This window comes from Molossus molossus, unplaced genomic scaffold, assembly GCF_014108415.1.
Source record: "Molossus molossus isolate mMolMol1 unplaced genomic scaffold, mMolMol1.p scaffold_m16_p_7, whole genome shotgun sequence".
NCBI classification, from domain to species: Eukaryota; Metazoa; Chordata; class Mammalia; order Chiroptera; family Molossidae; genus Molossus; species Molossus molossus.
Window position 1 is genome coordinate 96,015,692 of NW_023425401.1, and position 25,381 is coordinate 96,041,072.

The 25,381-nt window shown below is 39.5% G+C and overlaps 1 protein-coding gene across 22 annotated transcripts in view; it reads left to right on the forward strand.

The window, feature by feature from the left end:
- The first annotated feature begins 5,287 nt into the window (after positions 1-5,287).
- EXOC4 (exocyst complex component 4) overlaps positions 5,288-25,381 on the forward strand; it is a 761,664-nt gene continuing 741,570 nt past the window's right edge. For 21 of the 22 annotated variants that reach the window (XM_036247080.1, XM_036247079.1, XM_036247078.1 and 18 more), the window contains exon 1: positions 5,292-5,396. In XM_036247080.1, the coding sequence (XP_036102973.1) occupies positions 5,311-5,396 (86 nt within the window). In that variant the 5' untranslated portion in view covers positions 5,292-5,310. Of the gene's footprint in view, positions 5,397-25,381 lie in introns of all 22 variants that reach the window. The other variant, XM_036247077.1, reaches the window with a different exon arrangement.

The following is a 25,381-nucleotide window of genomic DNA, read 5'->3' on the forward strand; positions in this document are numbered from 1 at the left end:
TATGCCATATAAAACAAGACCTGAACATACACTGCTTCTCACCCTCACTGCACAAACGTATCCAATGTCTGACTCTGGATTTCAAGGTCCTTTCTGAGCAGATCTCCATGTATTTCTTTATCTGTGATAACACTTCTCCATGAATCCTTTATTCTACTCAAATTATTCCCTAAACATGCAATGCATGTTTTCATTTTGCACCTTAACCTGTTTATGTGGCCCTTCTCTTCCTCTTAGGATGTTTAAGTCTCTACTCTTTTATTTTTTGGCCCAGCTCAATTATAACTAACCTATTCCATGAGGACTGCTATAGTCACCCTACTCCTAGCCTTCCTTGCTTATTTCTCATTGAAACATATGCAGCATTTATACTCTTATTTTACGAGCATTGAGTAGATGCTGTGATTTATGCTCATTTACTCTTATTTTCCCTGTAGAACATGTCAGCCCCTCCACGCAGAGAAGTCCATAATCAATCTCTTACATCTTCATGAACTTTAGCTAGTTCCAAGTATCCTGGAGAGTTTGGGAGTCTGCAGTTGAAGGCCAAAGGCTACAAAGGGGCAGAACTGCTAAGCCTTCCCCTATTTTATTTTTTCATTGTTCACAGGTTGGTGAAGGTTTGGAGTTAGTGTAGAAGGTCACCTAGAATAGAAGCCATGTGAAAGGGTATATCTGTCACCTGAAGACGAGAGGTGCGGTTGGGAAGGTTTCCTGAGGTGCAAGGTGTGGGAAGGAGAACAGAGAAGCAAAAACAGTTCATTGAATTAAGTGTTAATCAGGGTGTGTCGATTTAATTATCACATAATTGCATTTCAAGTTTGTGATAAAAGTAGCCCATTTTGAGGACTTATCCAATTCTTGCTTTAAAAAATGTTTTGTTTATTTCTGTTTATAAAAGCAACACCTATTCATAGACATTTTGAAAAAACCAGAAGTGTAAAGAAAAAAATGAAAAAGTAGCCATATTCTTGCTCCTCAGAAGAACTTCATAATACCCAAAGAGGTGTATTTTAAACAAAATTGGTACCATACTTGAGTAATTACTAGCTGATCATGCATATCTTACACAATCTCATAATAAGGAAAGTCCTATAATCACCTGCTTTACAGATAAAGAAACTGAGGCAAGGAAAACTTGAGAAACTTGCCTAAAGTAACCTGGCCATTAAGTGGAGAGCTGGGATTGAATCTAGGCAATTCCACTGTACAATCAGCATTATCGTTTTTTATTGTGATAAAATACACATCACATAAAATTGTAGGAATTAACCTATTCCAGATATTTTTATTAATGGAACATACACTGTGTAACCTTTTGTGTCTGGCATCCTTCACTTAGTAGAATGTTTTCAAGGTTCATCAATGCTGTAGCATGCATTGGTATTATATTCCCTTTTATGGTTGAATAATATTCCATGTGTGGACATGTCACCTTGTGTTTAGACTTTTATCATATACCATTTATTATACCATATTCATCCAGTGATGGGAATTTGGGTTGTTTCTACCTTTTGGCTCTTGTGAACAGTGCTGCTATAAACATTTGTGTACAAGGGTTTTTGGTTTTTTTTTTTTTTTTGAGTACTTGTTTTCTATTTTTTTAGATATATCCCTAAATATATAGTGGAATTGTTGGGTAATATGTTAATATTATATTTAACTTTTGGTGGATCCACCAAACAGTTTTCCACATTGGCTGTACCATTTTATATTCCCACCAGCAATGCACAAGGTCCCAATTTCTCCACATCCTTGCTAGTATTTATTTTCCATTTAAAAAAAATTCATAGTGCCTATGAAGTGTGTCTAATTGTGATTTCCTTAATGACTAAAGTTGTTGAGCATCTTTTCATGTGTTTGTTGGCCATTTGTATATCTCTTTTGCAGAAATGTCCATTGCCCAGTTTTTAATTGGCATTTTTGTCTTTTGCTGTTGAATTGTAAGAATTCTTCTCATATGTTGGATAAAGGCTCTTATCAGATATGTAATTTGCATATATTTTTTACATTCTATGGGTTGCCTTTTTTCTTTTTTGATAATGTTCTTTGATGCACAAAAGTTTTAAATTTTGCCCAGCCAGTGTTGCTCAGTAGATTGAGCATTGTTCTATGCACCAAGAGGTCACTGGTTCGATTCCTGGTCAGGGAACATGCTGGGGTTGTGGGCTCAATACCTGGTAGGGTGTATGCAGGAGGCAGTCAATTGGTGTTTCTATCTCTCTCTCCCTATTTAAGACAAGTTTTACATTTTGACTCGTCTATTTTTCTTTTTGTTGCTCATACTTTTGGTATCATATATAAGAATCCACTGCCAAATCTAAGGTGGTAAGTATTTACCCCAATGCGTTCTTTTAAGAGCTTTATCTCTTACCTTTAGGCCTTTGATTAATTTTAAGTTAAATTTTTTATATGGTGTGAGGTCTGAATGTGTCTGCCCCAAAATTCATATGTTTAATCCTAACCCCCAAAGGTAATGATATTAGGAGGTGAGGACTTTTGGAGATGATTATGGATTAGTGTTCTTATAAGGGAGACCCCACAGAGTTCCCTTGATCTTGGACTTCTCAGGCTCTGGAACTGTGGAAAATACATTTTTGTTGTTTATAAACTATCCAATATGTGATATTTTTCTTTTGGCAACTTGAATGGACTAAGACAGGGATCAAGTTCATTCTTTTGCATGTGGATATCCAGTTTTCCCAGCATCACTTGTTGAAGTGACTATATTTTACCCATTGAATGATATTGGCACCCTTGATTTTCTATGAAAATCAATTTATCATAGATATGTGTGTTTATTTCTGAACTTTCAATTATATTCTATTTTTTTATTTTTTTATCTTTATACAAGTACTACACTTTTGATTACTATTTTGAAATCAGGAAGTCTGAGTCCTCCAAATTTGTTGTTTTGCAAGATGTTTTGGCTATTTGAAGCTCCTTGTAATTCCATGTGAGTTTTTCCAATTTTCAAAAAAAAAAAAGGTCATTGGAATTTTCATAGGGATGCACTGAATTTATAGATAGCTTTAGGGAGTATTGACATCTTAACAATATTAAGTCTTCCAATGCATGAACACAAGATGTGTTTCCATTTGGTTAGGTCTTCTTTAATTTATTTCAGCATGTTTTATAGTTTTCAGTGTGTAAGTCTTTCACCTTTCTGGTTAAATTTATTCCTAAGTATTTAAATTATTTTTATGTTATTGTAAATAGAATTGTTTTGTCAATTTCCTTTTTGGATTGTTCATTGCTAGTATATAAAAACACTACTGATTTTTTTTCTTGATATTGTATCTTGCAACCTTGCTGAATTCATGTATTAACTCGAATAACTTTAAAAAAAATTCTTTAAGATTTTCATATGTAAAATCATGTTGTCTACAAAACGGAAATAGTTTTACTTCTTCCTTTCCAATTTGGATGCTTTATTCTTTCCTTGCCTTATTGCTCTAGCTAGAATTTCCAGTACTTCATTGAACAGAAGTGGCAAAAGTGGGCATCCTTGTGTTGTTGATCATAGCTGGAAATGTTAAGTTTTTCACCAGAGTATGATGTTAGCTGTGGTTTTTAAATACATAAATATCCTTTATTATTTTGAAGAAGTTCCTTTCTATTTCTAGTTTTCTAAGTGTTTTATCGTGAAAAGAGTGTTGGATTTTGTCAAAAGCTTTTTCTGCATCAACTAAGATGATCATGTTTTTCCCCTGCTGCCAGTGTTCTTAGACATTAGGCCCAACTGTATGTCTTTATATATATGAATTACTTAATTTTATAGCTTGCTTTTTGTACTTATACCATAAATATCTTCTTTTTATTAAAGGTCATTAAAATTATGATATCTAGTGCCTAGTTGTTATATGCTTATATAAATGTTCTATAATTAATTTAATATTTCTATGTGGTTTCAAACTTTCAATACCTTTTTATATCTTTATTTCTTTAGGGACAAAATCCCTAGGCCCTGGCTGGTTTGGCTCACTAGTTAGAGCGTGGGCCTGAGGACCAGAGAGATCCGGGTTCAGTTCCCACTAAGGGCAGGTACCTTGGTTGCAGTTGGTCTCTGCTGAGGTTGGGGTCCTGTGGGTGGCAACCAGTCACATTGATGCTCCCCCCCCTCTGAAGATAAATCTAAAAATGTCCTCAGGTGAGGATAAAGAAAAATGTCCCTAGAATTGGAATTATTGGGCCACAGGCTAGCAACACTTTTAAGTTAAAAAATAAATAAAAACTTCCAACTGATTTTTAAAAGTCAGTGTGAACTTCTCCCAGCACAATATCTGTTTATGAAAGTCGTTGATGTATTCTGGGCATGCTGCTTCACAACTGCAGGACCTCTGAGTTTGCTTTCTATGCATCTCTTAACTTCTTAGTCTTACTGCTACTAAGCAGACACCTCTTTTCCTCCTTCTCAATCTTTATTTTTCCTTTTGCTTCTCCATTTGTCCACTTTCCAAACATACTCTAATCTTTGTTATTTGTTCATTTCATCTGGTGAAGGAATGACAAAGCCAAGAGATTCAAACGCAGGAAATATAAAAATTTACCAGTAAAGATATTAATAAAGCACAGATGTAGGTGATCACCATTACTATTTTATTTTGCTTGGGAAGAAAAGGAATTTGCAATCTGGTCAGTTTTGGTTTTAGATTCTTCCGTCTTTCTTCATCAATACCCATTTGCGTGTTCTTGAGTGTATGTTCTTTAGGATTATCTGGGAATGTAGGGACATTGAAAAATGACTGAAGTCACATAAAACTAATGTAAAACATTTAGTTTTAGAGAATATTAAAGAAAATTTCTTTCTCTAGTCACTTTCGCATTTTACTGGATTAAAAAACACACCGCTGTGTTTGAAGTCAAATTTTGCACATAGACATCAAGGACATATCTTCCACGCCCCAATGAAATACACCCCTACACACACACACACACACACACACGGTGTCATCGTCGGATAAATTTGACTTAAAAAAACTGATAATTCTAAAAGTAAGGAAACAAAAAAAAAAAGCCGAAGATCGGGACAAATATAAGACACTCATTAGGAGACTTCCCCAAGCATCCTCCCTTTGGCTTCCTCCGCGCCCAGCAGCCGCGGAAGGAAAACTACAATTCCCAGAGTGCCTAGCGCGCGCGTCCGCCTGGAAACGTGCCGCCTGGATCCCGCCCCCTCATCCCAGCCACTGGAAGAGAGGTTCACAGAACTCCTCTTCTCCCATTGGTGGACTCTCCGGAGAGATCAATTTCAGAGTTCACGTCGCCTTCACTTCCCTGCAGCCCACAGGTTGTCCGCCCGTTACCAAGATGGCGGCAGAAGCAGCTGGTGGGAAATACAGAAGCACAGTCAGCAAAAGCAAAGACCCCTCGGGGCTGCTCATCTCTGTGATCAGGTGAGGGAGGCAGGAGGCAGGGTCAGGGGACAGGGGGCAGCGGGCAGCGGCTCGACCTCCGCTTTGGTAGCGGGAAGGGTTAGCTGGGTTCCACCCTGCCCACCCTTCCCTTCCCTCCTTGCCTCCCCCCAGCCCATCCCAGGGCCCCTACAGCCCCCCTTTTCTCTGGGGCTGGGCTAGAGGGAGGAGCCTCGCCCCAGTCTTGTCTTTAGGGCCAGAGCTTCCCATTAGGGGGCCCAGGCCCTACCAGCCTGCTGTTCCGGGCTTGGTAGAGAAAGCCAGGTGTGTGTGGTTAGCCCAGCACGGTGGTTTGTTGATTGCCTTCTGCAGCGCTCACCCAGGAAGGTGTTTTGTTTCCCGGACTCGGGGTGTAAGGCCCCGAAGTCCGGAGCCGCCTGTCACGAGTTGCAGATTGTGTTGTCACTCTTTGGATACCTCCAGCCACCTGTGAATGGCCACGGCCTCTCATGCAGGAGCCTGTAGTGAGCTGGCAGAAGGGCTGTGGGTTTGAAGGCATATATCCATTTTCGGTTTTTGTTCTTCCTTCCTATCCTTAAGGATAGGTTTGTTCCTTAAGAAGGAAAGAAAGAAAAGAAACAAATTTCAAGTTACCCTCTATACACATTATTTTCCCAGAATATATATAGTGGGAGTGGTGGGCCTTTTATTGGCTTTTCTTTTTTTCTTTATAAGTGAAATAAATTGAGGATGGGGGAACCCTTTCAAGTACCATTAAAAATGATAGAGGGTGTGCCTAAAAACAACCGGAATAAAACACGACACGTTTTTGTTGTTGACATTTGAATTTCAACTTGGGTATTTTCCATAAAATAAAACGTGAACCCCGCCCCCCCATCTCCGCTCCCAACACACACCTATGCCAAACTTTTGGTTGAGTTCTTAGAGGGGTCTAGGAGTGTCTTATCTTTTTAAAACCAGGCCCAACAAGTATCTGGTACTTAATAAGCTCTTGAATGAATGAACAGATCGAACTTTTAAAACAGCCTGTCATTCCTGGACTTATAAAGACCTGCCTCATGGGTGTTATTTTGGGACCTCTAGTTTAAGATTATGGCATATTAAATCCTTATTACAAAATTTTTTAAATGGTTAAGATGACAATTCTCTGTATGGAAATACTTAATATACTTGGTAGGCCATGCAGAGGAATTGCTGTTCTATTGTGGACACATTTTCTTGCTGTGACAATTCACAGGTAGTGTAGATGTTTCATGATATTAGAATATTTGTAGCTTCCCTTCCCATCCTAATCCCTCGTGGAAATATATGATTTATTGGGATTCTTTTTCGAACTTTTTTTTTTCTGCCTTGCAGTCAATATTCATTGAAACAGTACATATTTATTGCCTATATGTAGTATGGTGCCTAGCACTTATACATACTTTGGAAATATTTATTTAATGAATGAGTGAATGCCCTGAGTTTTGCAAAGACTAATTTGACATGCTGTTCCAGTAGACTATATTTATAACGATGTTATAGCAGGGATATTTGAGGGATAAAATATCTAGGTAGCAACTACGACATGAAATTAGAAGAGACAGATGGGATATGATGGGAATCTAGGAGGAGTGATTACTTCCAGTGAAAGTAGAATGGGGAATTAGGGAAGTTAGCATCTATATACAAATGGACCATCTCACTGGTGTACTTTTGATTCCGTAGGTTTTACCCATTTCTTTTATGCTATATATTAGTTTTCCTAAATGCAGTTAAATTTACCCATATTTGAAAAAAAGCATAAAAATATACTAAAGCTTTTTTACTGATACCAATTCAAAAATATGCATTGCTTTTGGTTGCCTTTGTGTTTCCCAGGGGAAATTTCCAAATGCTGGGTGCTGTGGAGTGTGATTTTGTGATTATCTATCCACTTCTTATGCCCATATGTATTACCTTCACATTATCACCACGATTTAGTTCTAGGCATTTTCTTACTCTGACTTCTGCTGCATATTATTGTTTTCATTTTTCTTCCTTATATCTGTTACCAGCATGCTATAAATGGAGTGTGTACATCTAGCATTTGGGGTAAGGATAGGGGTTCATGTCTACATGTCACCTTTTTAGGACTGACTTTGTTGGTGTCAGAATGTTGATGTTCATATATCAACATTTCTTTGAGTCACAGGGGAGTTTCGGGGTTGGAGTGAGGCTGTTGCTAACTCTCTTGTTGTTTCCTCCCTGATGTGCTTTTGAACATACCCAGTGGTTTAAATTTCATAAACAATGGCAGTGAATGAGAGGAAGATGGTAATATTACTTTGGTGTGTAGGATGGGGGAGAGTCGGAGGAGAGTACTTCAGGGAACAGAATGTAGTAGCTAAGAGTATAGATGTTAAAATTTCTCATCACAAGCAAACATTTAAACTGTGAGGTGATAGCCCTGGCCGGTTTGGCTCAGCGGTTAGAGCGTCGGCCTGCGGTCTGGAGAGACCCGGGTTTGGTTCCCGCTAAGGGCACGTACCTCGGTTGCAGTTTGTCCCCGGCCCTGGTTGGTCGTGCGGGTGGCAGCCACTCGATGTGTCCCTTCACGTCGATGTTTCTCTCTCTCTCTCCCTCCCTCTCTCTCCCTCCCACTCTATCTGTACAAAAAATGGAAAAATACCCTCGGGTGAGGATAAAAAAAACTGTGAGGTGATAGATGTTAAATAAATTTACTATGATAATCATTTTGAGACATACGCATAAATCATGTTTAGCTTAAATGAATACAGTGTTATATGTCATTTCAATAAAACTGGAAAAAAAACCTACAAATGGGTATGTATATTTCTTATTAGTAAATTGTTCTGTCACTCTAGTTGTGGCTTTGTCTATCTTTCAGTTTCTCTGTGTTACCCTTCTTGCAACATTGCACTCATGATTCTTAATTCCTGGTATAAAACTTTGATTACCTTCTCTTATCCTTAACTTCTTTCCAAACTTTCTTTTGCAAAGACTGTAGCTTTCCTGGTTGCGTTGGCAACCAGCCTCAAAAAGAAAAACCGGTTTTGACTCATGTTGATGAAATCTGGGCTACATCTAGAGGATTCCTGGAACTGTATGTGCCAGTTGGCTTTCATATTTCCTTGGACCTATCATTTTGTCACAGTAAATTACTTGATAGTGAAGGAGTCCACTGTCCTTTGAAAAGTTTACTTAGTTTGCTTTATATTTTTAAAACACCGAGCCAGTTGTTTTTCTCTTCTGAATAGTGAATGTTAGAGGAACATTTATTGTTACAGTTGCCTTTTAATACTGGATAAAAAAAAAAAGTACAGGTGAATAAGGGTTTGACCTAAGGACAGAGTAGGTGTAGATATGGAATATCCAAATCTCACCACTGTTTCTAACTATGGTACCAAATAGTTAAATAATGACTCTATTTTGCTAGTGTGGTAGTCTATGAAAGTAATTTAAAGGTGAAGTATAGTGTAATTGTAATGAAAGGATTACATTTGGCAGATGGGTATTTTTAAAAGTACTTTGAGGCTAATACATGAAATTCTAACCATTTAAAAAGTACTAAAAAAAAAATTCAAGACAGAAAGATGTTTGGGAGGCCATACTCCCTGGGCTTTGCAGAAGAGACCTCAGGTTGTGAGGTGGGGCTTTGATGCTTAGGATTGAGTCTGTCCGGGGCTGCTAACTGCAGGTTTTGGTTTTAAGTCGCCACTGGCCCCTTAAAACGGAACTAATCTGGTGGACAGAGTCCTGATTACCTGCTGATGTACAGTGTGGACATTTTTATGCCCATGCGCACCCACAGCATTTTCCTACTTTCCTACTGGTCTTCCACCCCTGCCCCCTAACCTTGTGTTTGGTGTGAAGTTGGAGCAGGAAGCTTGTCTAAACAGGAAATAAGCACAACGGCATTTGGGAGATACTATTTTCTTTTTGTGCGTTCTTGTCAGATTTTTAATTGGGAAATGTGTCTACCACTTACTGTTAGGTGATTTGCTTTCCAATTAAACGTTGACTCCCTTCTCTTTATAAGTTGGTCTTTAATAGCCGGTTTAATTGGCAAGACAAACTTGGCTGGGACTTGAGGAAACCTTCTGAAACCTCAGAGCCGAGCTTTTGCAGACAGGCTCTGGTTACAGATGTCAAGGAGGTTTGAAGGCAGTTGAAGGCTCGCGTTTTCATCAACTTTCAGGTTTTCACAGAAGATGGAAATTCAGAAACTTAGCAAATCCTTTGTTGTGAACATTTGTTAGATTCCTCAGAGAGTATTTTGGTCACACTTTGTTGAAGGGGTCCAGGCTTTGATGAGAGCTTTGAACACACAGCTTCGAGGTCCATGACCCAGTTTGTGGCGGGAAAGGTGTATGGACACTGTTCCGAGCAGAGTCCTGGAAGTTGTGCTAGGTAGTCTGTTACCTCCTGCACCACCTTGTCTCTATTTGAGACGATCTCATAAGGTTTCTAGTTCTCTTTGTACCCTGGGGGGTCTTGTCACTAGTGGTGCAGTTTGAAAATTACTACTAGAATACCTGGAGATTAAACACTTCTTCAACTTTCTGGAAGTCCTGGGACACCTGACAGTGTATGTGCACTCAAGGGGCAAAACAACAACAACAAATTCTTTTTCTTTTTTCTGGCTAAAAAGGCAGAATTAATATTTTAGGAACCCATGTTGTAGTTACTAACCTCATGTGTGATTTTTTATTGGCGTTTCTTGAAGGCTTGAAGACATATGGTTTTAATGTTGGGTGATTGGTCAGGTTTTTTCAAGCCATTGCTTGTAGGTAGATGTGGTCACAGTGTTCAGTGGGAGGTGCTGTGTAGTTAGTAGAAACTTACTGTATTGTCCATGTAAAGTAGCCGTGGCCCTGGCCGGTTTGGCTCAGCGGTAGAGCGTCGGCCTGCGGTCCAGAGAGACCCGGGTTCGGTTCCCGCTAAGGGCATGTACCTCGGTTGCAGTTTGTCCTCAGCCCTGGTTGGGTCATGCGGGTGGCAACCACTCGATGTGTCTCTTTCACATCCATGTTTCTCTCTCTCTCTCTCTCTCCCCACTCTATCTGAACAAAAAATGTAAAAACGTCCTTGGGTGAGGATAAAAAAATAAAATAAAATAAAAAATAAATAAATAAAGTAGCCCAGGGACCATTTACTTAAACCACCATGTCTTAGTTTCTTATTTGTAAAATGGGGTAATAATATGATCTCTGGTTTTTGGGAAAATTAAATAAGACTATATGAAAGTGCCTAGTATAGTGGGGCATAGAGAAAGCTCTCAAATGTTTATTTCCTTATTTTTAGGCTCTGCAGCTTCTCTGGTTGGAAACTAGATTTTAATGTTTGCCAGGTAGCCATCAGCTTATGTTAATTTTCCTCCAGAACTGTCCTTGCCAGGTTGGTCAGTGTTTGATTCCCGTTGTGGGCGTGTTCTCTTTGCACCCAGCGAACCTGTGTAGCTGAATTTAGATGGTTATTATTTGATAATTTGAGAGTCAGCTAAAGAAGCTAGATTTAAATATATGTGTGCTTATATGTGTATGTAAAACAAAACACAAACTGACAAAACATAACACATATTTGTTAGATTACAGACACAAAGACTCTAAGCAAGCAAACTGAAGGGCCTGTGATCTCTTTGCCTAGCTCACCCTTGCTAGCATTAAAAAATTCTACATTTGATTTCTAAAATTATATGCATAATTTTCTAAAATTAATATCACATATTTAAAAAATTAAATATTTGAAGAGGAGCAAAATTAAAAGAAGTGAAGACTTTTTGTTCATTTTCTTCCTGAACCATAACCCTGTTACGTGTCTTGTGGTTTCCAGGAGGAAAATATAGGACTATGTTTATGTATGTGCGAATGTATAATCTTAACAAGGGATATATAATATGTTAGTATAACATTGCTTGTGAATTTATGTATATGTAAGAAATACTCATGAAGGTTATATATAATATATATTCTTTAAACAAATGGGATCATACTATGTATACTTTTTTTTTTTTTAAATCCTCACCCAACCAGGGCCAGGGACAAACTGCAACTGAGGTACAAGCCCTTAGCGGAAACCGAACCCGGGTCTCTCTGGACTGCAGGCCGACGCTCTACCGCTGAGCCAAACTGGCCAGGGCAGAAATGGGAAATTTTTGTTGATTACCTTTATTAACTATGCTGTACTAAAAAATTAAGAGGGGAGTGTTTCACTATCATTTAGACACTGTTGTTGGATGTATCTGGATATATGTGTTTTGTGAATATTTTTTCTGTCTGTGGAATGTGTTCTCATTCTCTTGATAGTGCCTTTTCCAGAGCAGAAGTTTTTAATTTTAATAAAGCCCAGCTTATCAATTATTTCTTTAATTGATTGTGTCTTTGATGTTGTATCTAAAAGTCATTGCCATACCTAAGGTCATCTAAATTTTCTGTTACTTACTAGGAGTTTTATATTTTGTGTTTTATATTTAGCTCTATTATCGATTTTGAGTTAATTTTTGTGAAGAGTCTGAGTTCTGTGTCTAGATTCATTTTTTTGCATGTGGATGTCCAGTAGTTCTACCATTATTTGTTGAAAAGGCGATCTTTTCCTCATTGTTAAATATATGTAGGATCTTCAGCAGTGTGTCATGCTTGTTCTCGTTCTATGCACACTCATCATTGCAACATTCCGATTTCCTTTATAAAACTTGTATCACACAGATTTGTAAAAAATATAGTCATAAAAGAGAAACGTTGTCCAACAATCTCGTTTCCCAAAATACTTCCTGGTTTCCCTTTTTAAGGTTTTTATGTGGATCCTGTCCACATACATACAAGGATAATAGTTGTAATTATAACAAAGTTAGCATTTTTTTTAGCATAACAAAAATTTTTCATGTTAATATGTAATCTTTGTAGTTATATAAATACTTTTTAAGTGGGAGAATTAAAAATATAGAAAATTACAGAGAAGAAAATATAAATTACTCATATTCTCTTCATCTAGAATTAACTACTCTTAATAACTCTGCTTCCAGTTTTTAAAAAAATCACCGTATTGTTATAAAAATAGTATGCACTCATTAAAGGAATTCAAACAATGGAAATGCAGAAAGATGTGAAGATGAAAAAACTTATTTCAAACTTTATCCTCCATAAGTTTCCTTTATTGAAATTAGATGAACCTAATTCCAGACATATCTCTCATGCGTTTGCGTTCTCTCTCTCTCTCTTTTTCTCTCAGTTTATATGAAATGTTGGGTGGATTGATAGAAATAATTATTTTTAAAAATAAATATGGGATCTTGTCTATATACTAACTTATATGCTTATTTTGTCTCCCTTTTTTAGGTGTACATACGTATAGTAAAGTGTACACATGTTAAGTATATGCCTTCATGAATTGTTACCTGTATATCTACTACCCACATCAAGATAGACAGCATTTCCAACATCCCTGTCAATTTTTTTCACTTTCTGTGTGTGTGTGTAAGGATATCCTCTTGTTTCAACACCATTCACTGAAAAGACTATCCTTTCTTCACTGAATATTTTGTGTACCTTTGTCAAAAATCAGTTGATTAATGTGGGTCTATGTCTTTTTTTGTTTGTTTGTTTATTCTTACCTGAGGATATTTTTGCATTGATTTTTTTTTTTTTTTTTTAGATGGAGTGGAAAGGAGGGAGGGAGGGAGGGAGGGAGGGGGGGAGAGAGAGAGAGAGAGAGAGAGAGAGAGAGAGAGAGAAACATCGATTGGTTGCCTCCCACACAACCCTGATCGGGGCCAGGGATCAAACCTGCAACCCAGGTTTATGCTCTTGACCAGGAATCAGACCCATGACCCTTTGGTGTGGGGGCTGATGCTCTAACCAGTGATCCAGGCCAACCACGGCAAAAATAACTAACTGCTGAGCCAAACCAACCAGAGTTGGGTCTATGTCTTGACTTTTAGTCTGTTTCATTCATCTTCTTATCTTGATGACAATACCACAGTAGTCTTGATTACTGCGTTTATAAGTTGTGAAGATGCATAATATAAGCTCTTTAACTGTATTCTACTTTTTTAAAGTTATTTTGGCCCTAGCCGGTTTGGCTCAGCGGTTAGAGCGTCGGCCTGTGGATCGGAGATTCCCGGGTTTGGTTCCCAGGTTTGGTTCCTGCTAAGGGCATGTACCTCAGTTTCAGTTTGTCCCCGACCCTGGTTGGAGTCGTGTGGGTGGCAACCACTCAATGTTTTTCTCTCTCTTCCTCCCTCACTCCCTCCCACTCTATCTGAAGATAAATGCAAAAAGAATGTCTTCGGGTGAGGATAAAATAATAAATAAAAAATAAAACGTATTTTGGCTGTTCTAGGTCCTTTGCGTTTCTATATCAATTTCAGAACTAGCTACTCAGTTTCTGCAGTAAAACCCAATGGGATTTTGGTTGGGATTGCATTGACTGTACAGATTAACATGGGAGAATTGACACCTTAACAGTATTGAGTCTTCTGATCCATGAACAGGGTATATCTCTCCATTTAATTTTTAAAAATTTCTTTCAGCAGTTATTTATTAAAAAAATTTTTTTTCTTTACTGATTTTAGAGAGAGAGGAAGGGAGAGGGAAAGAGAGAGAGAAACATCGATGAGAGAGAACATCGATCGGCTGCCTCCTGCATGTCCCCCACTGGGGATTTGGCACACAACCTGAGCGTGTGCCCTAACTGGGAATCGAACCAGCAATTTTTGGTGCATGGGTTGACACTCAACCACTGAGCCACACAGGCCAGGCTCAGCAGTTAGTTTTAACATTGATTTCAATGTCTAAGTCTTCATGTTTTTTGTCCTATTTATCTCTAAGTGTTTTTAGGCTACTGCACATTGTCCCACAGCTCATTGGATGCTGAGGTTCATTAGTTTTTCCCCAGTCTTTTTTTCTTGGTGTTTTCTTTTGTATAGTTTGTGTTGTTGTGTGTTCAAATTCGAGAATCTTTTGTACAATTCCTAATCTGTTAATTCCATGTCATGTAATTTTTATGGTTTGTAGTATTGATCTCTAGAAGTTTGATTTGGGTGTGTGGGTTAAAAAATATATATTTAATGTCGCTTCTTGAACATATGGAATACAGGTATCAATACATAAATGTTTTAATGTTCTTGTTTACCAATTTTACCATCTGTTTTATTTTTGGGTTACTTTTGAGCTGATTAATGTTCCCTCCCCCCCTTCCTTTACATGTCTTCTATGTTTTGGATGCTAGATATCGTAGATTTTACCTTGTTGGGTACTGATACGGCTGTCTTTATTTTCCTATAAATATTCTTGAGCTTTGTTCTGGGTTGTTGTTAAGTTACTTGGGAACAATGTGGTCTTTTCATGTCTTGTTTTAAATTTGTCTAATTGGGAACAGAGCAGCATTTAGTCTAGGGCCAGTTTTGTCTCACCAAGATAGCAAAATCCTTTTGAGTACTCCTCCCAATGTTCTTAATGATGAGAGTTTTTACTCTGGCTGGTATGATTTCAGATCATTGCGCCAGTTAATTCTCTCAGGTGGTTCTTTTCCTGGCCTTGAGTCTTTTCCTCCCACGCATGCGCTGATGGTGTCTTGCTGAAGACTCAGGTAGCCCCCCGCAGGTCTCGGAGTGCTGTGGGGAACACTCATTCCTCCCACAGCTCTGCCCTGCAAGCTCTAACTGCCTTGATGTCCAAGTTTGAAACCGGTTTCGGTTTTCTGTGAGTAGTTGTTTCAGATGGTTGCATATGCTCAGAGAGGAAGAGTAAGTTAATCAAACGTGTATATGAAGTTTTGGCATGAAAGTGAACTAGATATCTTGGCACTGCTTGTCTTTCTGATTTTTCAGTATTTTGTGGTATATTCAATTAAACAGTTTAATACCTTTAATTCATATAGTACTTTTTCAGAACTTTTCCTTCAGAGCTCTTAGAAATGATTTGGAACGTTTATGTATCTGTTTCTGTATTTCTTTATTTTTAAGAATATAGTTCTTTTCTGCTTTGCTTACTTAATGACTGATAGTATTGTTAATTGTTTGCCCGAGGTCTCACGGAGCTGGTAAATGGGTTTTCTTTGGGTGGCATCATATTTTGCCTCTTTTTGTTGGTGGTTTTGTTTGCATGGTTGCAACCTGTGCTTGCATTTTCCAGTTTGCAGTGATGACCTCTGCTCCCTGTCGCCTTCTCTGTTGCTTCTTACATCCTGAACTGCTTTCAAACCACGAGATGGGTTATGGCCTTGGTCATTTGGTTGCCACTTCTTTATTTGTAGGGAATGTCACCTTGAAAAACATGGAAACTTACCATTTAATAGGAAGTTATAAGGGAAAATTGTTGTACCATTGGACTTAGTAAGAAAATGTTAAGATCCTTAGGAGAACCTTTTCTGACTTTTTCTATTCTTTTAAAATTTTGTGTAAAGCTGTTGAAAAAAAAATACAGTGGCACATAATTCAAAGGTGGTTTTCTATTTAAAACTTGGTTCCTGTCATTGTGTTATGGGCAACATTGTTTTATACTCAAAATACAACTTGAGAGCTTGTTAGAAATACAGGATATCAGTCACCACATGACCCACCAGAATCTGCCTTGTTTTCCAGATGATTCTAATGCACTTATAAAAAAAGATTAGCATTTTAACTTTTTTAAAAAGCTGAAATACTGGCATTGTGGCTTTGTTTATTTTTATTTACTTATTTTTAATCCTCACCTGAGGATATTTTTCCATTTATCTTCAGATAGAGCGGGAGGGAGGGAGGAAAAGAGAGCGAGCGAGAGAGAGAAACATCGATGTAAGAGAGACACATCAGTTGGTTGCTACCTGTATGACCCCAATCGGAGCCAGGGACGAATCTCAACCAAGGCACGTGCCCTTGTCTGGAATTGAACCCAGGACTCCTTGGTCTGGGGCTGATGCTCTAACCGCTGAGTTAAACCAGCCAAGGCTGTTTGTTTTTAAAGTTTACTCTTAAGCAATACATACTGAAATATATACCAATAAAAATGATGTGTCTAGGATTTGCTTCAAAATAATTGGGGAAGAAGATTTGAGTCAGTGAAAGCTGAAACAAGATTGGAATATGTTTAGTTGGTTGAAGCTGGGTTTATTCAACAGGTGTCTTAATTTTGTACGTGTTTGAAAATTTTCATAAAATTGTGTGTATGTGTGCTTATATATGTTATATGGTGGGGAGAAGGGAGAGGGTGGGGAGGACTAGGTTCTGTGGATTAATAAATTGCAGAAATATTAAATAATATAGCTTCATGTTCTGTCCATTCAGCCACTACTTTGCCATCCTCCCTCCCGGAAGTACCTTGCACATTAACATATTAATGTCCCCTGGGCATCTGTAGTTAAGAAACCTTTAATATGTGTAATCCAGAATTTCTAAATATTACCACATAACACCTGTTAATATCTTAGAAAACATAGCTTCTGAGGAACTCACCAGAAATTCCACATTAGGCAGTAGCATACACCCTTAAAATGACCAAATGCTCTAACAAAAACATTCCACTGCAGGTGAAAAATAAGATCACGGTGGACAAAGCTTTAGGGAGGACATGGGGCTTGAAATGGAAGAGGGGAAGGAGGCAGCTCGGTTCAGCAAGGGCAGGGGCGGATTTTAACTTGACTTTGTCCACCCTGGACTCAGTTTTATGCATTAGTGGGGGTGATTTTACTTAATTTTAGATAATGGCCTTCTCTGTTGGTTACAAGATCTATAGCTCTTTGTCTCCAGAAGTGTTTTGTACAACCGAGTTAATTGAAATATTGAAAAACTGCATGTGTTTGGTGTAGTAATTGGCCCTAAGTGCTGTCTGAAGCAAGACACCAGTGAATTTTCAATTGACTTCAAAGCAGAAATTGCTTACTGTCACTTGGTAGTAAATGAATCTCTTTGTGCTGAGTTGAGGGATGTTTTTATGCATCAGAAAACTTTTTCAGAGGCACTTGTTTGTCATTGTGAATTGCTATCCATTGGGATGGGATTATCTTGTATTTTGTGGGCTCTAATAAGAGAATTAAGAAACAAGCAATTGTAGTGCATAATTGACTATAATGTGTGATTTTTAAAATGCAAACTCAGAATTATGAGGGTTTGTTATTCTTATAATTCATTGGAAGTATTACTAGACTACTCATACACAGAATGCTCTGTTTAGTATAAAAAAGTCTTTGAAGACCTCATTCTCAGCTTGTATGGTTAATGCTTATATTCTTTTTTTTTTTTGAGAACTAAAAAGTCTGGCTTTATTGGTCCCATTTCTATTGGGAGTTTAATCCATTAACATTTAATGTAATTATTGCTATGGTTTGAGTTAATAAGTCTGCCAGGTTACACTTATTTTCTCTTTGTCTCTTGTATTTTTTGTTCCTTTGTTTTTCCTTTCCTGCCTTCTTTTAGAGTTTTATTTATTTATTTAATCTTTATTGTTGAAAGGATTACAGATGTTCCCTCTTTTTCCCCCCCATTGGCCCCTTCTTCCCCACAACCACCCTCCCTCCTGCCTTCCCCATATTGTCTGTGTCCATTGGTTAAGCTTATATGCATATAAGTTCTTTGGTTTATCTCCCCCCCTCCCAACTCCCTTCCCTCTGCAGTTTGTCAGTCTGTTCCTTACTTCCATGTCTCTGGATCTATTCTAATTGTCAGCTTATTTTGTTCATTATATTCCAGAAATAAGTGAGATCATGGGGTACTTGTCTTTCTCTGACTGGCTTAATTTATTAATCATCAGAGAGATGCAAATTAAAACGACTATGAGGTATCACCTCTCATTTGCCAGAATGGCCACCATCAACAAATCATCAAACAAGTGTTGGCGAGGCTGTGGAGAAAAGGGGACTCTGGTACACTGCTGGTGGGCATGCAGGCTGGTGCAGCCACTATGGAAAACAGTATGGTGTTATCTCAAAAAATTAAAAATGGAACTGCCATTGGACCCAGTGATCCCACTTCTTGGAATATATCCTAAGAAGCCTGAAACACCAGTCAGGGAGAATATATGCACCCCTGTGTTCTTAGCAGTGCTGTTTACAATAGCTAAGACCTTGGAAACAGCCCAAGTGTCCATCAGTAGATGAGCGGGTAAAAAAAGCGATGGTACATTGATACAATGGAGTACTATGCAGCTGTAAAGAAGAGAGATCTTACCCTTTGAGATGACATGGAGGGACCTGGAGAGTATTACACTAAGTGTTTATATTCTTAGCAATCTCTTTTTCTCCTCTTCCGTTCCTGCTTTCACTCAACGCACTGGTACTTAACATTGCCTTTAGTTCCCGTACTGACAAAGTAGGCATATGTTGCTATTAGGAAACATATGTTGCATTTTATTTTTTATTTTTATTTTTGTGGTATGTGCCCCTAGTGGGAACCGAACCCGGGACTCTCTGGTCCGCAGGCCGACGCTCATCCGCTGAGCCAAACTGGCCAGGGCACATATGTTGCATTTTAAAGGGGGAAAAAATCTGATGCGCACTCTTTGAAATAAGGATTAAATAGATCTAATAGTGTAACCTAATATCTTCTGGTTAAAAGCATTTTGGGGCAGAAAATAAGGTAATGTTTTGAAAAATTATGTCAGCTCTCTTTTTTCCTTGTGTTGGGATCAATGACAAAAAAGAACATTATGTTCTAGAAAGATTAATAAGCTAATAGTTAATTTTTGTCCTGCTTGGAATGGGGTTCTGAAGTCAGTTAACTTTTGAGTATTTGTTGAGAGTTTTAAAATATTCAATTTTTGCCTTTATGATGTTAGAATATTTTGGGAATGAAGACGACTCCTTGTCTACTGCCCTTTCCAAAATGCAGTCACAGAATTTAGTTAGAATTGTCCTGACGAGAGAGAAGGTGGCGCTGATTGAGGGGCGCAGGTGTTTGGTGAGCGAGAAGCGCAGTGGCTCGTGACATCCAGTTTGTCGCTCAGTGGCCCCATTGTCTCACCTTCCAGAATGGGGATCGCTGAGGAGATTTGATTCTTGTCATAGATTGTGTCCTATAGAGCTGTCCTTTCTGCTAAGTGATTTGGAGATATGTGGAGCCTTACTTCTAATTCGCTTTTCAGAGTTGCTTGAAGGGATTTTCATGAATTGTTTGTTAATCTTTATTATTCCTGGAGGAGGGGTCACTGGATGCCAACAAGGAATGCCCTTAGTAGATAGTTTAGCCTATTAACTGTTTTTAGAAAGCATGACTTAATGCTAATTATTCTGCAGGTGTTTTCAAAATTCAGGTGTCTTATGTTAAATATTTCTTATAGCAGGTTAATTAGTTTAGTTATCTGAGGCTGTATCAGGCAGCTAATTCTTGTGGATTTGCCAAGAAACTGTGTTCCTATGGCTAAGGGAGGGTGACTGATAGCATCTCTCTTGAGAATTTACCCAACGACAATAATGCTGCCTGCGCTTTACAGGGTGATGTGGTAGTCTGCTCAGGGCGCCTAACAGGACCACGGACTGGGTGGCCTAAACAACAGACATTTATTTTCTCACGGTTCTGGAGGCTAGAAGTCCAGGATCAAGGTACTTGCAGGCTGGGTTTCTGGTGAGGGCTCTCTTCCTGACTTGTAAATGGCCACCTTCTCATAGTGCCCCCACGTGGACTGTCCTCTCTGAGTATGTGCAGAGGGAGGGTGTCTTGTGTTTCCTCCTCCTCTGATCAGGATGCCCAGTTCCTTAAGACCTTCCTTCATCTTCATTACCTTCTTTATAGACCGTATCTCCAAATATAGTCACATTGGGAGTTAAGGCTTCAACTTATGAATGGGGGTGTGTGTCACAATTTAGTCCTTAACCGGTGGTACTCTGGGGACTCTTATTACTTTGTTAAAGTACCCAAACTGCTCCCATAGTGATAGTCTGTCATTACCTGTAGGAAATCTTGAGGCTCAGGCAGGAGCCCTGGCCAGGCTCTTAATTTTTCACAATTGGTTGTCAACCTTAGTGCATGCTTTTCTGGCTTATGATGTTTAACCCTCTAATACCAAATATTTGCATTGTAGACACTCTTTTAAAAACAACTACTGTCTGGCCATTTTGAATGGTTTTAAGGCTTGCTGAGAGCAGGAAATTTATGAAACATGATTTGCTCCATTTAGTCTCATAAATTCCCTCATTTTTATCCATAGATTAAAATGGATCTTTGGAAAAGTTTTTACTTGGACTGTATTCAGGGTCTTTCAAACTCTGTAGGTCTGAGTTGCATTTTAATGTTATGTTCTTGGATGACTTATAAGGAATGGGTGTATAAAATGTATTTTTTTCAGAAGATTGTTGAAGACATTGTTCACTATATTGTATAATGTTTTCCTTCTTGTTTTAAATGAAAGATTGCTTTTTAGAATTTAAGACTTGTTTAAAGTTTGCTTCTTCAGAGGAACTGGAATCTATCTTTTTTATAATGACAACTATATAACTGCCCGTGTTTCCCTTTTTGCATTGGCTGCTAGAAACCTGAGTTAGCTTGGAGACTCATTTCAGTCCAACTGTGTTTGCCCAAATGACCAGCATACTTGTGCTTTACATTTATATGGCATTGTTTTGTCCTATGTCTCTTTAACAAGTTCCACTTGCTCATTTGTATTATCTACATTCTTTTTTTTTTTTCATCCTCACCCGAGGACACTTTTCCACTTTTTGTTCAGATAGAGTGGGAGGGAGATAGAAGAAGAGAGAGAGAGAGAGAGAGAGAGAAAGAGAGAGAGAGAGAGAGAGAGAGAGAAACATCGGCGTGAAAGGGACACATCGAGTGGCTGCCACCCACACGACCCAACCAGGGCTGGGGACAAACCACAGCCGAGGTACACGCCCTTAGTGGGAACCGAACCCGGGTCTCTCTGGACCGCAGGCCAACGCTCTAACCACTGAACCAAACTGGCCAGGGCTACATTCCTTTTTTTTAATTTATTTTTTAAATTCTTACCTGAGGATATGCTTTTTTTTTTTAGAGAGGAAGGGGGAGAGAGAGAGCGAGAGTGAGAAAGAAAGAGAGAAAGAAAAGAAAAGAAAAGAAAAGAAAAGAAAAGAAAAGAAAAGAAAAGAAAGAACATTGATTGGTTGTCTTCCATATGTGCCCCGATGGCGATTGAACCTGCGACCTTTCAGTATATAGGACAACGCTCCAACCAAATGAGCCACACTGGCCAGGGCTGTATTATCTACATTCCTGTACAAATCATCTCAGATCTTTTTGGAAGAGGTAGGATAGAAATTAAATTGTAACTTGAAAGTAAATATTGTTGTTCAGTATTAGTTTTCATTATTAAACCCTGGTCGAAGCCTACCTTTCTTTGCATGGGTGCTAACCCCCAAGTGGCTTCAAAGAGCACTTTCAGAGTAAAAGCCCACAGCACTGGAACTGATCTGGCTCCCAGCTTCCTCACTTCTCGGAAGCCGCCCTAATCACCTTGCCATTCCTTCTTCTTTGAACAGGCCAGACAAGTCCTGCTTCAGGGCCTGACTGTCCCCTGTTTCTCTGGAATCAGCTTTTCTGAATGTGCCATCTCCCTCCCCCTCAGTACCTAGAAGGCTCCGTTCAAATGCTGTCTCTATCTGAGAGGCCCTTCCTGGTCTCCATTTGTAAAATGGGCCTCCCCCTCCCCCGCCTTCCATTTGCCATAGCTGCCACCTCCCAGTCTCCATGTGAGCTCCGCGAGGGAGGGCTTGGTGCTGTTCACAGTGGATCTCCAGCCACTGACAGCGGTGCCTGTTGAACAGTGGGTGCTTGCTAACGATTTGTTGAATGAATAAATAGGGCCACTGTACTGTTGCTTGTCGTTTTCTAGACATTTCTGAATGGGCCTTGCTTCGAGGGAGATCATTGAGCTGCAGTTGTTCCTTAAGGCAGGGAACTGCCTTCTGTGCCTTCTTCAGATCCCGCACCTGGCTGCTGCTCATTAGTTAGCTTTTCCTGGTCACTCAGTGTCCCCAGCACCGCGAGAAGACAGAGAAGAGGTCTGGTCTCAGTAAATATCCTCAGGGGCTTTTGAGTGGGGAGGCTAGCAGTGTTGTGATTTGCAGGTGATTAATTTTGTTCCTAATGATGGGCGAATCCACACTTTGGTTGCATTTTGTATTTCACAAAGCCCATTACACATTTCACCAGTCCTCACCGCCACCTGGTGAGGCAGGTACCCGTACGATCTTGTCCGTTTGACAAGGAAAGAAACAGACCCAGAGAGGTTAAATGACTTGCCCAAGGTCAGAGAGCTTGGAAGTTGCAGACATCTCATGTTTGACATCTGGTGAGAGTAGTAAGAAATATTTCTGGATGATTTCTAATGGAGATATTCCTGATTTGTCATCTTTCTCTGCATCCTCTCTCCTACCTCTGACTGCAGGTTACTGTTCCTCTTGAATGATGGGTTACCATTGGGTGACTAACCTCATTTTCATAGGTGTGCTTTTTCTTTTAGTTGATCTTCCTTTTGTCTTTTTATTTTATTAAAAAAATTTTTTTAATCCTCGTTTGAGGATATTTTTCCATTTTTGTTCACATAGAGAGGGAGGGAAAGAGAGGAAGAAAGGGAGAGAGAGGGAGAGAGGGAGAGAGAGAAACATCGATGTGAGAGAGAGACATCAACTGGTTGCCTCCTGCACAACCCCTGCCAGGGTCGGGGACGAACTGCAACTGAGGTACGTGCCCTTGACCGGAGTTGAACCCACAACTCATTGGTCTGCAGGCTGATGCTCTAACCTCTGAGAAAAACCAGCCAGGGCTCCTTTTTAAAGAGTAACACTGACTTCTGTGTACTTTTCCTGTCTGCACTCCATTACTCTACGAAGTCCAACGTGAAAGCCGAATTGCTCCATAGAAGGAGCCAGTGATAGTGACTAGTTATTTTCATTTCAAAGCGCTTGACTGGCTACCCTGAAATACAGAGACTAGGGAATATACTCCGCCGTAAGAAAAGATGGAGTACTGCCATTTGCAACAACATGGATGGACCTCGAGAATATTATGCTGAGCGAAATAAATCAGAAAAAGCCGAGAACCATATGATTTCACTCATATGTGGGATATAAAACTGAAACTCATAGACACAGGCAATAGTCTGTGGTTCCCAGAGGGATGGGGGCAGGGGATGGTAAAGGGAGTCAAGTACATGGGATAGAAGATGATTTGACTTTGAGTGCTGGGAACACAATGCAATATACCGATCATGTACCATAGAAATGTACACTGGAAACCTATATGATCCTGTTAACCAGTGTCACCCCAGTAAATTTAATTTTAAAAAAATGGAATGATTCCATAACTTAAATCCATCTCAGGGTGGCAACTTTAAACTGTTTGTCCTCTGCTCATGTCTTTTAGCTCATGCTTTTAAATCACCTCGTCCAGAGTCGTCGTCACTACTAAAAATGCTGCTTAATGCTCTTTTTACATCTTCAGCCATCAACTGTTCTCTTCACTGATTAAGGTGCAGTCCTGCAGCTCGGGGGCTGACGGCAGGGACGGTGGGTGTGGTAACACGTGGAGCGGAAAGGGCGTGGGCTTTGGGGTCAAGTATACTTGGTGTCCATGCCAATTCTGATGATACTAGCTGTGTGCATGTGGGAAAGTTACTGCACCTATCTGTCTCTGAGTTTTTATCTGTGAAAAGGGTGGTGATACTATCTCACCAGAATGTTCTGAGGACTGCCTTGGATTATGTGTGCAAAATAACCGCTACATTGCCTGGTGATAACAGACAGTCAGCGTATATCCTGTGCCTCGCTTTCACCTCCCCTTCGCGAAATGCAGGACACATGACATGCAGGGGTGCATGTAAATCTCTGCACTTAGTTTTAAAATTTCCCAAGTAGAGGAGGAGTGAGAGCTGCCTTGTTAGCACTCAATGTCAAAGGGCTCTTGGATAATTTTGGGGCTCAGTAAAAAAGAAAAGGCAATGTAGTGTTAGGACAGTGCCCATATGACAGGCTGTGAAATCTCCTGTTTGGACTGGTCACACCATCTTGAGAGTGTGTCGTGTTCAGTGCTGGGTAGCTCATCTTGAGAGGCAGGACAGGGAGGCTTTAAGAACCAGACTGCTTAGGTTTGAGGCCTGCCTGCTACTTGGAAGCTCCGGGCCTCAGGCTCTTCATTGGTTGAACGAGCAGGAAAAATGGCACCTACCTCATAGTTGTCAGGAATAAATGAATTATTATGTGTCGACCACTTAGAGGATGCCAGGCATGGAGTGAGTTCTGTGTGAGAGGACCTCAGAGCAAAGCAGCCAGGATGGTGGGCTTCCATGTTGTGGAAGTTGGAAGTGTTTAACCTGAGGAAGAAGGAAGTGTTGAGAGTCTTTTTCCATTTAAAGAGCAGTTCTAGGGAAGAGGGAGTAGACTTATTTTGTGTTACTGGTGAAGGTGAACTAGGATTGATGGGTAGACATTATGAGGAGGCTTATTTTATTTTATTATTTATTTTTTAGAGAGAGAGGAAGGGAGAGGGAGAGAGAGATAGAAGCATTGATGAGAGAGAACATCAATTGGCCGCCTCCTGCATGCCCTTCACTGGAGATTGGGCCCACAACCTGGGCATGTACCCTCACCGGGAATTGAACAGGCGACCTCTTTGTGCATGGGTTGACGCTCAATCACTGAACCATACCAGGTGGGCAAGGCTTATTTTATTTTAATGAAAGGCTTTGTAATAAGGGGAGCCGTTCAAAATTGCAATGAATTGCTTTGTGAGCTAGTGAACCCTCTGTCGTGTGGAGGCTTGGAAGGCTGAGGAGAGGTTCCTGAGCTGGCTAATGGGGTGTCCCAGATGACAGGCATTCTCTTCTACCCTGCTGTCAGTCCAGACTAAGCGACTGGCTTAAAGTAAGATGACTGCACACTGAAATTTACTGAGTGTTGGTAGGCATGCCTGGGAACTTTCTCCCTGGAATTAGTCTGTTGTTTTGATCTATTATTCATTCATTTTACAAATATTTATTGTGTGAGACATTATATTTCTGGTCTTATTTTGCTGAAATGAAAACAGAGGTTGGAAATGAATTTGTATTTTCTTTTTTCTTTATTGATTTTAGAGAGAGAGGAAGAAATAG